Here is a 16,721-nt window from a genome sequence, read left to right on the forward strand (position 1 = left end):
CATTATTAAGGATTGTCTTGTGGGAGAGAGTTCCAGAGGCAAGGAGCAAACAGCAGCTAAAACGGCTAAAAGCTTCAAAGCCCACAGTAGTCAAGCGGGCAGGAGGTCAAGGGAGACTGATTGAGGAGGATTGAAGGGTATGGGAGGGTGTGGAGATGTGAAGGAGATCTGAGAAACAGAGTTGCTAGGTTATGAAGAGTCTTAAAAGTCAGAAGCAGCATTTTGAAATCGATGCCTGATAAAGAAATGTAATAAGGACATTGTTATTTTATTTTACATCTGAATGCTAATCCTGTTTGCTGAGGCCTACTGTCTTGCTGAGGCATACCACCTGTTTTTGTACTGATAGTCATGCATACCGTTCTTCTTTCAAGGACGTGTTCTGAGATCACTGCTGTTACTTCTGTAACAATGGGATGGGAAAATAACGCCCCTTGTCTGCTCATGAAACAGGTTTTTTTATACTCACATAAAGGCTGGCTATGCCCAGCTTTTCTTTGGAGTTGGTTCATGATATTTGGTTGTGACACTCTCCCTCTTTTGCAAAAGATAAAGCGCTGAAATTCTGATTGCTTATTTTTTGTTTCCTCACTGCCTCTGACAATGTCTTCCTCGGTTTCTTCGTTGTCTCTGCCATGATGTAGCAGAAGGGTATAGTTGTTGTGTGAGGTGGTGCCATAGAGCATTACGTATAGTCATCGCAGGAGGTGTTGTGCCCTGTCCACCAAAGTTACATAGTTAAAAAAAAAGTTTTGAGTAACAAGGACACCCCACGTCATGAATGCAAAGCATCAGTAGGTGTAAGTGAGAAACACACCTCTTTTTCCTCTCTAATTTGTTTTTAAAGCAAAAAGGCTCCTACCACATGTACTAATATACCAAAAACAATGTTTTCTGAGACCGATATTTGTCTAGTTTAATATAACTTGCAAACATCTACCTTAGTGTTATTTTTTGTTTGATTTAGGTATTTTTACATTGTTTTGACCTGATTCAGTTGCAAGTGCAGTCTATTCACTTACACACACACAAACAAACATGCCATGTATGCTATTATTACAAGAGATGTATATTATTGAAAATAAATGATCTATCAATTTAATTTACAAAATGTATTTAAGATAATCATTTTGAATAATTTAGAAATAATAATTTAGAATTATTTGCAGTCCTCCTCCAAGCATAAAATGTATGAAAATGTAAACATGTAAGCCTTCAAATTCTATGGAAGCATTTCAGTTGGCCTATCAAAATGAAATTGTTAGCCTACATGCAAAAGGGCAATGTAATCCTACATTTGAACTGAAATGACCAAATCATACATGCAAGTGCTTGAAATTAAAATTCAATAATTCCTTTTACCTTTGCCATTTGTTACGCTGCTTTTGATATTTCATTTTCACATAGATTTGGATGCTTCGTGAGTAGCTTTGAACTGAATTAAAATGTTTCATGTGATTAAAAAATAAATAATGGTGTCAATGTTTATTCTCATGCACCGATATTCCCTGAACTGGGAGTAGGAAGTACTGGCTGCCCATGTAAACTGTGGAACAGAACGCAGCTCATCATTCACTCAGGAGTCAGGGCACTTCTGACAATCATGCGTGAGATCAGAACACGAAATAGAGCGCGAAATATTTTCTTTAAATTGCATTAGGAGATTTTTTCGAACCCCAATGTGGTGTCCTATCCAGTGTGTAAGCGCCTGAACGATACCACCAGTATACCTTTCCCTCCAGTTCAGTATCCTGCTCTCCTGTGCTGTGCTCAGACACAGGTCAGCTGATCCATGATATGACGTTAAACATCGTTGTCATATGACCTAGTCGCGCTTGTACTCCTGTATTGGTATTTTGTTGGCAGCAGCAGTGAAGCAACCTTACCCTTTAAGAAGAGGTTAGCACCGAAGTTTTGTTTTTTGTTGGGCAAGGACATCCTTTTTGGGGCCAGTCGTCCGACTTTGTGTCTTCAGCAAGTTTAATGTAATCAGACGCTAACAATGTGGACCAAGATCTTGTTCGCATTTCTTCTGTTCGTCGTGGAAGGTAAGTTAAGAGATCATTATACAGACTAGGGGTAATTAACATGGTGCAGCAATTCTGTCGATCCTTGTACGCTAGTGTATGTAGCTATTGCTCAGTGGTGCAGATGGGATTTTTGAACTGGGGGGGGCCCGCTAACATCGCCTAATCAGCCGTGCAGAGTTATTAACTGATGCTAGTCGCCTTACGTAGGGAAAGTGGTGGGGACGGATCGGGGTAACTATGAATCTGGAGGGGGACATGTCCCCCCGTCCCCGTCCCCGTCCCCAGTGCCATCTGCGCCTATGCTATTGCTTGATCAGAAGATGAATCATTGTAGAGGTTAGACTAGTAGGGCACACTGTGTCTGTGTTACAATCAGTGAAGCACTGTGATGGTGTGTTTTGAGGAAGAATTGACCTTGTGATATCTTTGCGCAACCATTGTCTCAACTTATCTTACGCAAAATGAGGACAGCTCTTTGTTCTCAGGGTCTCCTGTTTAGTAATTTCATAGTCATTGCATGTTATTGTTACTCTCTCCGGGAGGGTTCAACTCTAACTTTTAGAGGTTGAAACCCTGTCTGCAATCAGTGGACCGGAATCCAAATGAAGTATCTGTGATGTGTGACTGACCTCAAATACGTAATTTACTGATGAAAAGCTCGTGTTCTTCCTCTGCAGAACTGAAAGCCACGCCCCTTCTCACTCTCCCAGACTTTGGACAGGCATATCACGTGAAAGGTCTCTATGCTGTCTGTTTGTCTGTGGTTTATATTTAGACTACCACTTCTCCGCATAAACAGCTAGCCCTGCTTCTATAAACTTTTGTTTACATGATCTTGTATAGCCTGCAATGCTGTAATCTGCATTTCATGTCATGTTGCAGAGTTCACTTTGAACTTTTATGTATTTATGCTCATTTACCTCTGCATGTAGCCTACCTAAATAATCTGTTTCTTTGAATATTAAGCAAGACCTTGAGGTTGATGTGTCTGTTTGGGTCATAACTTTGTGTTTGTGAATGCGTGTGTGTAGGTGTCATCTCTCTTCCTTACGCGGAGATTAAGGAGCCTTTTGAGGCCTGGTTTGATCTCAAGGGGAGTAGAAGTCGGATTGATTATTATCATGGTAAGCAAACGCATTTTCTCTCTCTGAATTCCATAATAGAGAAGCACTCTTGAGTAGGGATTGCGACACACTTGCCTGCACAGCTCTGCAATCCCTCGTTTGGACCCTAGGGCATGACTCCACAAAATTAAAGAAGCCCAAACTCCTGAATTGTGTTCCTGTTATTTACATTTAGTCATTTAGCAGATGCTTTTCTCCAAAGCGATGTACAAAGGAGAGGACAATCAAGCTACGAGCAAATAAGACCTAGTGTAACAATAAATACAATTTTACATAAGAAATAAAAAAGTGAAGGAATGTAACTACTGTAAGTGCGAGTTAAGTACCTGTTAGAGGAGATAGCATTGGAGGCCGTTTCTGCATACTCATACAAACACGTGTTCACTTTCACACGCTAACTGTCATGTTCACCACTTCCTGTTTACCTGAAGGCCAAGTCTCTACCTACCAGCTCAGCTCCCAGAAGCCAGCTGGAGTCGCTTATAAGGTGACCCCTGTTACCACAGAGACTGAAATGAATGTAATGAAGTGTTTCCAGGTCAATGGAACTACAGAAGACCCAGTCTTGCCCCAAGGGGCACTGCCAGACACAACAGCCTTCAAGGTGTGTATCTGTGTGGACTTTAGGTGTGTGTGTGGAATTTTGAACCCCTTGATTTTTAATTAAGAGAATTTTGATTATGTTTAATCTGTATGTCTGTTTTTGTGTGTGTGTGTGTGTGTGTGTGTGTGTGTGTGTGTGTGTGTGTGTGTGTGTGTGTGTGTGTGTGTGTGTGTGTGTGTGTGTGTGTGTGTGTGTGTGTGTGTGTGTCTGTGTCTGTGTTTGTTTGTGTCTGTGTTTGTGTGTGTCTGTGTTTGTGTGTGTGTAGTTTGTGCGGATTGAGTATTTTGCTGGCGCCCTGTGTGAGTTGTGGCAGAATGTCACCCAAATCGGCTCTAAACAAAACACCTACAGCCTGTGGGTAACCCGACCAGAGGGGGGACCCTCTCCACCAACACCGGTTCACTATGAGATGATTGGCTATAATACCCTGTTGGGGTCCCATTACGACAAGTACCTGTTGGACTTCACCGAATTCAGCTCCAACATCAAGGATATAGATTTTTCTCTACCTGAAGGTACACACACACACACACACACACACACGTGCATACACACATACAAACACATGTACACACACACACACACACATCCCTTCTTTGTCCCTCTTGTGCTTACATGAATACACTACATTAAAGTAACAGAGGCGTCAATTTAAACAGTTTACAGTGTAGGCTTGACTCTGCCAGCCTTCAAAATGCGTTCTTGCGTAATAGTGCGAAGCCTGCTTATTGTTATTAAACAGTGAACACAAACACAACACTCCAGTTTCTTGGCCTTTGGCCTAAACGTACATGAAGGCACTTTCTGTAGAGGTCCCAACTGAACACACACGCGCACACGCACACACACACACACACACACACACACACACACACACACACACACACACACACGACTGAGTACAAATAAAAATGAATGTACAAATCAATCTTACCACTAAACATCCCATTTTTTTCACCATTTATTTGTTTTGGGTGGGGATTTTTAGTAATACTATTAGCTGCCTCTGGTTGCAGTAAATGCGTTGCAGTAAATGTGTTGCAGTAAATGCGTGCTTCTCTTGGGGTTTCATGAGCTCCAGTCTCTTGACTTTTCTTTTTCTTTTCTTGCCATCTGTTTGATCCCTGTAGGCATGGCCTGTGGTCCGTTCCCTGGTCCCGGAGTGGAGCATCGCCTCCTGATCAATCCCATTCAGGATCTGCTCCACACATCCCCAGTGGGCCACGCCCACCACCTGTTCAGGCACTTTAAGGATCGATTCGCTCGTCAGTACAAAGACGAGAAGGAGCACGAGGAACGAGAGCACACGTTTGTCAACAACGTGCGGTGAGATAGAGCAGCTATAGAAGCTTTAAAGCGTTAAAAGTTCCTTTTCTCTTGTATTCCCTTTTTTTTATATTCCTCTTTCGTTTTCTCTCTCTGCCTAAGATGATCTTCGGTTTCATTAAGGTTTTTTTTGTTAGTATTTGGAACAGATTTGAGTTAAACAGAAGATATTGCTGCAATTTGTTGACAGTGAATATACTTAACTTTAAGGGAAGACAATGGAAAGCCTTCCCACACACGTTGGTAGTTGGTCATTGTGATGTACGAATCAGGAACAGGCATGTGGAGTAAGCTCTCCGCACAATGTGGTTCTTTTAATGCCAATTCACACCAAAGATTTGCCAACTTAGTTTGATGAACACCAGTGCCTGGACAACATTAGTCAAAACATTGTAAGCTAACAAAGTCAAAACTTTTGTTTAATTTGACTGACTGTTGGTTAGGCAGCTAGTTGGTTTACTTTGCTGGCTAACTAACACAGCTAGTTAGTTCATATCTGGCTACAAGTGGTGAAACAAAGGCTTAGTTATGGAAACGCTGGTGTTGTTGCAAGATTTTGAATGCTTTGTTGCAACAAGTTGCTGATTTCAGTTAATTGCAGCTCATTACCAAACATTTTTAGTCTGAACTGGCTTTTAAATAACACAAATGACTAAATGTAATCTGTTTGAGAAGCCATATATTCTCAGCCTCTAGATGGCAGGCCAGCCTGCCGCTTCACCTCTGTGGTCAAATGATCTGATGTGATGTTCATTTCTGCTTTTGACACACTGTCTCGCCTTTTAGATATGTGCACTCCAAGAACAGGCAGGGTTTGTCATACACCCTTGCTGTGAATCACCTGGCTGACCGCTCTTTTGTTGAGCTGGCTGGCCTGAGAGGCAGACGTCACCGGACACCCAACAGGGGTCTGCCTTTCCCCAAGGAGCTGCACAGTGTGACCCCGCCCGAATCAGTGGACTGGAGACTATATGGTACCTAGCAATGTGTATACTTCAGAGGTTGTGTTTTGAGTTTGACTGTTCTTATGTGTTTTTTTTGTTTTGTGTGTGTGTGTGTGTGTGTGTGTGTGTGTGTGTGTGTGTGTGTGTGTGTGTGTGTGTGTGTGTGTGTGTGTGTGTGTGTGTGTGTGTGTGTGTGTGTCTATATGGTACCTAGCAATGTGTATACTTCAGAGGTTGTGTTTTGAGTTTGACTGTTCTTATGTGTTTTTTGTTTGTTTGTGTTTGTGTTTGTGTGTGTGTGTGTGTGTGTGTGTGTGTGTGTGTGTGTGTGTGTGTGTGTGTGTGTGTGTGTGTTGGTTTAAGTGTGCATTTGTCCTGTGTGTGAGCACATTTACATTTGGAGAAATAAGTGATCTTGATTTGGTAATAACAGAACATGTCTTTATCCGTGTGCAGGTGCTGTAACCCCAGTAAAGGATCAAGCCATCTGTGGCTCCTGTTGGAGTTTTGCAACAGCAGGGGCTCTGGAGGGAGCACTCTTCCTGAAGGTGACTGATGTTATGTCAATGAGTTGCATGTGGTCTTACACCGGCATGGTAGTGTGTTGTCACACTTAATATGAAGCACACTACGGAGGACTATAGGTCTACGGGACTACGCGCAAACTCGAGGTTCATTTGAACAAGTGCCGATTCATGGTGTAGTTGCCTGTGCACACTCGAGGTACATCTGAACAAGTGCCGAGTCATGGTGTAGTTGCCTGTGCACACTCGAGGTACATCTGAACAAGTGCTGAGTCATGGTGTAGTTGGTATTGGCATTTGCTTAGGTTGCCAGTGCATGGAGGCTGCACATAGACTAATACACACACACACACACACACACACACACACACACACACACACCATCAGCAGCCCAGCTGGCACTGATACAAGCTTAAAACAAACAAACTAAAAATTATTTACATCTATTCAGCTGAGCTGTTCCCTACAGTGCTAAGGTACACATGTCAACTTCCACACAGGAAAACTCCTTCTGCTTCTTTTTAAACACACACACACACACACACACACACACACACACAAAGAGAATTTGCATACATGTAACATGTATGACTGTGTTAATCAATGCAGGGAACAACAGGAATCTGTAACAAATGTTTGGTCAGCCTCGCACACAGAGACTGACACTGGTGATTCCGTTGACCAAAGATTGGCCCAAATATGATGATGCAATGGTTTAATAAGTTACATTTTTTATTATTATAATTTCTTTGAAGCAGGATTACTTTATAAAAAAAATCCCTCCCTCCCCCTTCCCTTTGTCTTTCTCTATTCCTGTCTGGTGTATCCCCTCCTGCAATTTTAGCCCATTTCTTAATGAGTCATTCCTTAAGTCAAGACCATGTTTTAATGTGTCTCAAGTCTGAGCTTCAGGCCTAAAATCTCTCATTAAGTTGTTTGTTACTCCCTGGAAGGCTAAAAATCCCTTCGTCTGTCTCTTCTCCTCTGTGGTGCATCCCTTTCTGCAGACGGGGGCGTTAGCGGTCTGAACTGGCTTTTAAATAACACAAATGTAATCTGTTTAAGAAGCCATATATTCTCTGCCTCTAGATGGCAGGCCAACCTGCCGCCTCACCTTTGTGGGCAAATGATCTGATGTGATGTTCATTCCTGCCTTTGACACACTGTCTCGCCTTCAAAATGCAGACGGGGGCGTTACGAGTGTTGTCGGAGCAGATGCTGGTGGACTGCACCTGGGGCTTCGGGAACAATGGCTGTGATGGTGGAGAAGAGTGGAGAGCATACGAGTGGGTCATGAAGCACGGCGGCATCAGCACTACGGAGGACTATGGGTCTTACACCGGCATGGTACGGAGTTTTGTCACACACTTATTATGAATCAGCACTACGGACGACTATGGGTCTTACACCGGCATGGTACGGAGTGTTATCACACACTTATTATGAATCAGCACTATGGAGGACTATGGGTCTTACACCGGCATGGTACAGAGTGTTGTCACAAACGTATTATAAACAGTGGTGGTTTTAGGCACGGGCGAACCGGGCAGCCGCCCGGGGCGGCACTTTTTCATGACACGTGGGTGCGCTCGGAGGCGGTCTCGCCCAGGGACGTAATTCCATGTAGAACCGCCACTGATTATAAACCTGATGATCGAACAAACCTGGAATGATGGGTTGTATCAAACGTATAAATAATATTCAGCCGGATATATAGACAGTTGTCGTGGTATATTCTGATATCTGATATCACTTCCCATGAGTGTATTGCTGCCTTAATAACGGGGCCGCCAGCAGGTACCATGATTTCATCAGTTAAACATTCCTGTTCAGTGATGTCTACAGTTGCTAAGCAGAAAAGGCCTCTTGCATCTTTTCACCCTATATCACCCAGTCATTAGTTCTAGACATTTAACTGAGGTTAAATTATATCTCTGAAGAACAAAATACGTTTGGTATTTTGAAAATGAGTGGGGAAATCCCATCAACCCTGTCATGTTTGTAGGAATTTGTGTGACTAAGCTCCACTGAGTTTGTGTCTTTAACTGTGTGTGTGTGTGTATATGTGTGTGTGTGTGTGTGTTTACAGAATGGTTTCTGCCACTACAACACCTCAAAATTGACTGCGCATGTGAAGAGCTACACTAATGTAACCAGCGGTGATGCACAAGCCCTGAAGGTGGCGCTGTTCAAGAACGGACCTGCAGCAGTCAGCATCGACGCCGCACACAAGTCCTTCACCTTCTACAGTCACGGAGTCTATTATGAACCTGCCTGCAGTGAGTCACTTACTCAATCACACACACACACACACACTCACACACTCACACACTCACTCACACACACTTACACACTAATTTATATAGACAGATAGACCCAGGATGTTCCCATTCTAGACATGGCACTAGAACTATGGACTGTGACCCAGCCTACAGTTATTCTCACTGACTGCCATGGACGCTCTGAATCAGCATTTAGTTAGTCAGTCATTAAAATACTTTCTAATTATTCTCTCTGTTGTTCTGCAGAAAACGGGACCGATGACTTGGACCACGCTGTGCTTGCAGTGGGGTATGGGGTACTGGATAACCAGGCCTACTGGCTCGTGAAGAACAGCTGGTCCAGTTACTGGGGCAACAGTGGCTTCATCCTCATGTCCATGAAAGAAAACAACTGTGGAGTAGCAACTGATGCTACATATGTCACTCTGGCCTAAAGACAGTCTGCTCTGTCCTAAAGACAGTCTGCTCTGTCCTAAAGACACTGTCCTCACTCTGGCCTAAAGACATTACATATGTCACTCTGTCCTAAAGAAACTGTCCTAAAGTCACTCTGCTCTGTTCTAAAGATACTCTGTCCTAAAGCCGGTCCATACGTCACTCTGTCCTAAAGACACTCTGTCCTAAAGACACTCTGCTCTGTCCTAAAGACACTCTGCTCTGTCCTAAAGACACTGTCCTAAAGACAGTCTGCTCTGGCCTAAAGACACTGTCTTATAGACAGTCCAGATTTACCGCTACTGCTTGGAGACACACAGACATTCTGCCAGGGGCTGTCTTTTACTGTTTTAATTTTGAATGAAATGAGGGATTCTACATCTCAACTGATACTTTTTAATAAAGAAATGAAATCTTTATATAAAAAATCTTTGGTCGGATGATATCCTTATTGTCCACTGTCACTCTTACTCTCACAAACACATGCACTCCAATTTATTCCCATTATAAACAAGTACAGGCAGATAGTTTTGAAGGGCATTGGAGTATTTATTGGTTTCCTTTTTCTACGTAACAAAGCCCTTGTGTGTCCATGCATGCTGTCCCCCATGCAATAAACTCCACCACTGCTGCCCTCAAAAGCCACTATGCTTAACCTCAGCCATGGAGTAGGCCACGCATCCAGGCCCGATAAGGCCATGTTGGTAAGACTGACATGAGTCCTTATTGAAAGGGGTTTTAATTGAGCTTTTGTCGTAGCCAATAAGTGTGAAACATTAAAATAAATGTGGAATGTACTTTCTACAAGAACATGCCATAAATGGAACATGTAATGAGTTTTCTGTATGCCTTCTGATGACTGATAGTCATGCCAGTGATTCTAACATTAAAGAGACAGTGTGGCCCATCATATGGTGTGGCCAGCTCTTTGCACCTGTTGCCCAGCACACTAAAGACGTTTGGAACAAGGACTATGTTTATTGTGTACTTATTTAGGGTAAGATAACAAACATGTGGTCGAAGTGTTGACAAGCTGAGGTCGAGGTTTATTTTAATATTCATCTCGCGTCAGCCGTCGAACATTGCACTACTCCGCAGCTTTGTTTTCTACTGGAAATGTGTGAAGAGTTCAGTGACGCACTTTCATTCAAAGATTCCTTGCCACGCCTTTCCGTGTAAACCCAGGGGCTTGACCAGCAAGGATAGCAAACTGATGGGACGATGATCAGCTGACAGAGGTAGGGACTCTAGTGCTATTTTAAAAAAGTTGAGCAAGCTGATTTCCTGGACCTGCCCTACGTTGGTCTAATAAGATATTTGCTCTGCCTCCGCGTTCATTTCTAGATAAGACTATAGGACCCTACCCTTTTGGAGCGGAGCAAAGAATGAAAAGTACTATTATTTGACTTGTTTTTTTTATTGTGCAGCATTCGCCTATTCCACTGAACTTGAAGAGAATGCACTAGAACAGTGGTTCTCAAACGTTTCACCGTGAGTACCACCTCAGAAAATATTTGGCTTTCAAAGTACCACCATTGTAACAATCATTGACCTTCGGAAGCCTGCGCGCGATAGGAACTAAGTGTTATTACCTCACTGTAATGCCTGATCAGGAGAATTAGCATGGCTCAGATAAATAACAAACTTAAATTATAGGGAGCTAGTTGTTTAAATTATTTTTTATATTTAATGATTAATATCCTAGTCATAAAAAAATTGGAAAACTGTCTGAGTAGCCTACCACCTAATGGGAGCCGCGTACCACCAGTGGAGTGGTACACGTAGCCTACCACAGTTTGAGAACCACTTCACTAGAAGGTAATGCGATCTAAGTTACAATGGTATTTTAAAGTAACTTCAGATTTGATGCAATCCTTCCCCTTTGAACAATGTTAATCTATATGAATACTGATAGTTTTTAATAACTTGTCAATTTGAAAAGTCTGTTTATATTGTGTGCTTTGTAGTTGCGGGACTGGGTGATAGTAGCCATTGTTGTTCAGTGAGAAAATAACGTTTAACTGGATTTTGAAAGTTGTTGTGTCTGCAAGCATGGTGCTTTAATAGAAGTCATATGACGTGCTTTTCCTTTGTAAGAATGCGGATGTTAAATTGAATGGGATTCTCCGTGTTTTAGAGAACGGACTGTCCAGATAGAGAGAAGATAATGTTATTCAAACTAAAATGTACATACCGCCTCGCAAACCGGTCGCAAATTATATCGATTTCAGTTTATAAGTTAAATGTATGCTACGTGAAACATGGAAACGCGTGAGACGCCATGCAGTCACACGTCGACATACGTAAACAATCAATAACACAAAGCAACAACTATCAGGCCTATAACAGTGTCGATCAATATTTGACAGTAAAATTATCAACTGCGGCAGCAGCGAGAGTTTCTTCATCGACTAACAGAAATTTGGTGCTGTTAGGCCTACCTAAAAGGAGTGAAAGTGAAGCTGCCAATGCTGGTTAACTAGCCTGGGTGACAGACGAATTGAGCCCCGCCCACAACATTTGAGGTCGGGAAGTTCATATTCTGACTAGAATTATGAGTATGACAACATCAGGCTACTGTTTAACACCAGTTATGAAGTCTCATCAAACACAGTCTGGTTTGGATCGGCCACTCAACAGGACAATAACAGATTGCAGTGGACAGTAAGGACTGCAGAAAAGATCATTAGTGCCCCCTGCCCAGTCTACAGGACTTTTGCACCTAAAAAAAAAAACACCACAGATGCTTCACACCCTGAACACATCCTCTTCCAACTTCTTCCTTTCTGGCAGCCCCTCTGTATGCCACAGCCATCATAACATAGTGATATCTACTGAGACATACCTATTGTCCTTATTCTAGTTCTCCTATCCATTCATTTATATACTACATTTTGTGGCATACAAACTGTACAGTGCCCCCTCTCCTCTATCATTCAATTGCATCCAATTGTCGACTGTACACACTTACACTTGATGTACAGTAGGCCTTTATTGCTTGTTTCTTTTTATATCATCTGTATAGTGTATGTACCTAATCTGTATATCGTATAGTGCTTTTATATTGTTTTAAGGGCCATCAATGACCTGAGGCAAAAATGTTGTAGTATGTCAACATACCTGGCCAATAAAGCTAATTTTGATGACCGTATTCTAACTTCTACCAATCTTACGTATGGATTAGGAGTTGGTATTACACAAATGGAGCTAGAATTAAGAAAATTAAGAGGGAAATGTAATAAACTTTCTCTTCATTGGTTTGACAGGTTGACATTTGTAAAACTGTATGAGTTGAGGTTGTTGAACAGCTTTGCAAACGCCATCTTTACATCAACTGGATGCAAAGAGGAAATCATGGTGAAGATTGTGATTATAGTTGTGATGATCCTGCTGACCGTGTCGTGGGTCTCTGCGGCCTGTGACAGAGCTGAGTATCTTATAGGACAGGAATGTTGCCCTAAGTGTCGTCCTGGTAAGTAGCAGTAGTAACTGTGTTATAGAAGATGACATGCTCCTTCGTTAGAGATTTCTTCATGTTGCATCAAGGAGATAAACCTATGTTTGATTTACGTATTAACCACTTATTTGCTCATTAAAGGTTATTATGTATTGGAAAACTGTACTGAGTCGACCAGTACGTCATGTCTTCCATGCCCTTCACAAACCTACACTGATGCACCCAGTGGACCGGGGCCCTGTACATCCTGCACAGTTTGTGACTCGAGTAAGTCAAATATTGCAGTTTTGTTTTGCCTTCCTTATTAGTTTATTTTTTGTGCATTCTTTGTATATTATTTGTGTAAATTATTTGGGCTGTTGATTGTAATTGAAATGTTTTTCAATCAACTTTGTAATCACTGTATATTCTAATATAGGTGCAGGTCTAAAAGTGAAGAGGTCATGCAGCTCTACTTCAGACACACACTGTGAGCCTCTGGAAGGTCACTACTGTACTGACCCAATCAAAGATGGCTGCAGAGGAGCTGTGGAACACACACAGTGCTCACCAGGGCAGTACGTCAAACAGCCAGGTTAGCCAATTCTCTAATTACCCTATAGAGGCAGAATGACAAAGTTAGAAAATGAGGTGGATACACACACACACACTCTGATGCAGGACCACAAGAAAGGCAGTATGTTACAGAAATATGTTAGCCACTGAAAGAGTTGTGAATCTGAATCATTATTTCTCAATCTGTATTCTTCACTATTTCCTATCATGATTCTTCACGATATTCATGTGTGTATTCTAATTACAAGTTCAAACAGAAAAGTTTCTGGTCAAGTCTGTGTCCTCCATCATGTCAAACTTTGTGTTTTAGTGGACAGGGGTTGTTGTGTAGATGACCCTGTTTATTTAGTGTGCAATTTTATACAAAGGACTTTTGTTGAGTGAATTGTAGGTATTAAGACTTTTATTTTGTTCAAATGTGACCTGTGACCTGAGAAAAAGAGGCTGTTTACAGGTGAATACGTTTCCAGATGAAAAGCGCTGTGACAAACTGTAGCCCACGTTAGTTTTCTATGGACAGGAGTGGTTTTTGGATTGGACTTTTCAAGGTTTGCTGCTTTACTGAGAGAGATGACAAGCTCTTACGGTTTGCGAGTAAATGCCTCTTACACATGTTGTTTTGCACTTTAGTGTGACCTGTTTCAGTGAAATAAATACAACAATCATCTGTCACATCAGTCGTCTAGCCATCATTGAGTAGAGGTAGCAACAAGTGGAATTTATTTTCTTGCCTTCTCTGTGAGCAGACATTATGGCAGTTTCTGTATCAGAGTAGTCGTCACATACAGTACATATTCATGTAGGGTTGGGACTATTGATTAACACCTCCTTCTGCCCACCTGGTTGGATTCTTGAACTCAGTCTGTTTCAACCCTTGTCTAATTAGAGACGTGGGTGAATCTTCAAGTGAAACCTTCTTTTCTCCCTTGATACGCATCATTGTAAAGAATAAAAGCTTGTTCCTGATTGAACACCATTCTCTGACGGAGTCTCCATTCACCTGTGGTATTAAAAATGACCATCACCATCAACATGTGTCCATAGTGGATGATGTGTGTTTTCCTTTATTTCTGTCTGTCCATGCAGGTACAGCATCCACAGATACTGTGTGTGGTGACTGTGTAGGCAACGCATACTCCGATGGATCATTCACATCCTGCAGACCACACACACAGTACGTTCACTCACTTGGAATGTTTAGCAAGGATTATAGTCTAAGTTATTTACTCGTGTATCTAAAATGTAGCTTTGTATGTGATCTCTGTAGGTGTGAGTTGATTGGACTTGTTGTCCTAAGAGAAGGATCATCGTCTTATGACACTGATTGTGGTCAAAGACAAAACACTTCTGCTATTGTAGCTGGTATCATAGCTGTTGTTGCAGTCCTAGCTATATGTGGTGCTGTGGTTTTTATAAAAAGAAAACCACAAGGTAAGAATGTTCATGTTTCTTATTACATTCTTGTTATTAGCAAGGCCTTCTGTTATCATGATTGCCGTTGTCGAGAATATTGATAAAGACACAAGCATATGATTCTCTCAACTTTTTTTGGTTTACAAACATACTCACATCTTTTTAATATTTGTGGTAATTGTTTGTGTTATTTTGTTTTAATTGATTTTACTGGTGTAGATAATGCATATTTAATGCAAACTATCATTTCTGTTTTGCTGTCTTTTTCAGTTCTTCAAATGTGTTTAGCAGACACAGATTTGGAAAGCGACACACAAGAGAAGTCAGACGATACTGTAACAGAGGTACAGTTATTCACTAAAGCTGATGTCCATTTCTGTCCTATCTGTGTGAGGTTTTATTGCCAATGTTTGTATTTCTGTAGGAACAAAGTCAACTATGTGGCAGTAATTGCGTGATCTGACTGGTCTGAATGTCTTTTATGGCCATATATTATATATTAATATTAGTGATGGTAATGGTTCTTTTTTTACCACTCAGTTTCTGACAGAGTTAGATTTTAACCATATTTCTGTCTTGTAGGAGTATAGTGTGTTACCGAAAGCATGAGATTCTGGCGGTTCCTGTGGTTGCTATTGTGTTTGTGTTAGTCTTTAGAAATGTAATCTAAGATATTAAAAGCATTACATGTGAAATAGACACCTTTTCATGTAATCCACAATGGTCGGGTTCTCTTTAAGAACATGGCAACAATAATCCCTTTCTCCCTCTTAACCCATTGCTCAAACTGACAAAATCTTGCCATTGCTGTCACCACCTTTATTTTCTTTTATTTAATAGTCCGAGCCATCATGAGATCAATGTTTTGAAAAAGGCCTGCAAGATTACAGAATGACCACAAAGACCACAAATTCTGGGTGTTTAACACAGAGTACAAATGAATAGTTGATGGATATGTTCAGAGAGTTATACATGATCTCATCCAGATTGTTTCCTTCCAGGTGCTTATGGAAAAGACTGAACCAGACAGGACTGCCAACTGACCTGTTCTCCTTCTGGACCAACTGACCACAGTGCCACCTCTCTGTTACTGCTGTGCTACACCACCTCACTACTGAAGAGAATGCTGCCCTGAGATGCCAGAGTGGGGACCTGCATACCATGATCAGAACACCACTTGCTGGATGAGGATGTTATAACGCGATCATGTCTTATCAACACACATATTATGTGTGATATTTCACAATCCGACTTTCCTCATGAAGAGGATTATGCTCTTTCTGAAGGAGCCACACTAGAATACTGAAGGATGGGGAGGGCCAGCTGCCGAAGGAACGGCCAGCCAAATGTTTAATCTTCAGTCATCTGAATTCTAAAAGGCTGTTACCACCCATCCTACAGACTTTTTACTCCGTTGCAATCTGGTAGGCAATACCAGGGCATTTGGTCTCGTTCACGTTGAATGGAGAACAGGTTTTTTTCCGTGGGCCATCAGGCTTCTAAATGGACAGTGATTCACGTTGCCCACTTTATTCATTGCCACTTTACACACTGACAGTTTTGACTACTGTTTGCACTTTCGGTATTGTTGCACTTCCCGTTATTCCCACACTTGTCTTTTCTTGTCCCTCTGGAGTGTATATTTTGTACAGTTAGTATATTAAGCATATTTTTAGTTTCTAGGTTAGTATAGGTTTATTATACGTTTAGTATATGTTTAGTATATTGTATATTTATTTAGTATATTTAGAATATTTTAACTTTTCTACTTTAGTATAGGTTCATTATATGTTTATCATATATGTTATATATGTTCAGAGTATTTATATTATGTTAGGTTGTTGTGCCGTGTCTTTCCGTGCCCAGTCTGAGTCTGACTGTGTTGTTCTGTGCATCTGATAATAAAATATGCAAAATGAACTTGAACAATCACGGCAGAAATGCTGGAGGTCCCTAGCTATCCAGCTACGATACAAACAGTCCCTTATCTGACTGGAATTTAGCTGTATTAAGGGGGCTTTTACCTG

At 41.5% G+C, this 16,721-nt stretch overlaps 2 protein-coding genes across 2 annotated transcripts; both read left to right on the forward strand.

Moving 5' to 3' along the window:
- The first annotated feature begins 1,871 nt into the window (after positions 1–1,871).
- On the forward strand, positions 1,872–9,682 carry LOC308376102 (digestive cysteine proteinase 2). The gene is made up of 11 exons (XM_080852368.1): positions 1,872–2,048; positions 2,708–2,767; positions 3,062–3,154; positions 3,586–3,758; positions 4,024–4,273; positions 4,889–5,084; positions 5,871–6,058; positions 6,485–6,576; positions 7,738–7,899; positions 8,642–8,831; positions 9,081–9,682. The coding sequence occupies exons 1-11, from the start codon at positions 2,003–2,005 to the stop codon at positions 9,266–9,268; spliced, it is 1,638 nt and encodes a 545-aa protein (XP_080708494.1). The 5' UTR covers positions 1,872–2,002; the 3' UTR covers positions 9,269–9,682.
- A 988-nt stretch (positions 9,683–10,670) lies between these two features.
- LOC308375753 (tumor necrosis factor receptor superfamily member 14-like) lies at positions 10,671–15,303 on the forward strand (the record flags this gene model as incomplete). The annotated part of the gene is made up of 8 exons (XM_080851931.1): positions 10,671–10,760; positions 12,536–12,741; positions 12,868–12,993; positions 13,145–13,300; positions 14,368–14,455; positions 14,549–14,712; positions 14,965–15,038; positions 15,277–15,303. Exons 2-8 carry the CDS (start codon positions 12,624–12,626, stop codon positions 15,301–15,303), a joined length of 753 nt encoding a protein of 250 aa, XP_080708057.1. The 5' UTR covers positions 10,671–10,760; positions 12,536–12,623.
- Positions 15,304–16,721: the final 1,418 nt, after the last annotated feature.

Source organism: Sprattus sprattus (genome assembly GCF_963457725.1).
Source record: "Sprattus sprattus genome assembly, chromosome: 15".
In the NCBI taxonomy this organism is placed as follows: Eukaryota; Metazoa; Chordata; class Actinopteri; order Clupeiformes; family Clupeidae; genus Sprattus; species Sprattus sprattus.

Coding starts and splice junctions, on each gene's coding strand:
- LOC308376102 (XM_080852368.1), top strand. CDS start 2,003: ATGTGGACCAAGATCTTGTTCGCATTTCTTCTGTTCGTCGTGGAAG. Junction 3,759..4,023: donor CAGACACAACAGCCTTCAAG/GTGTGTATCTGT, acceptor GTGTGTGTGTAG/TTTGTGCGGATTGAGTATTT. Junction 6,577..7,737: donor AGGGAGCACTCTTCCTGAAG/GTGACTGATGTT, acceptor TTCAAAATGCAG/ACGGGGGCGTTACGAGTGTT.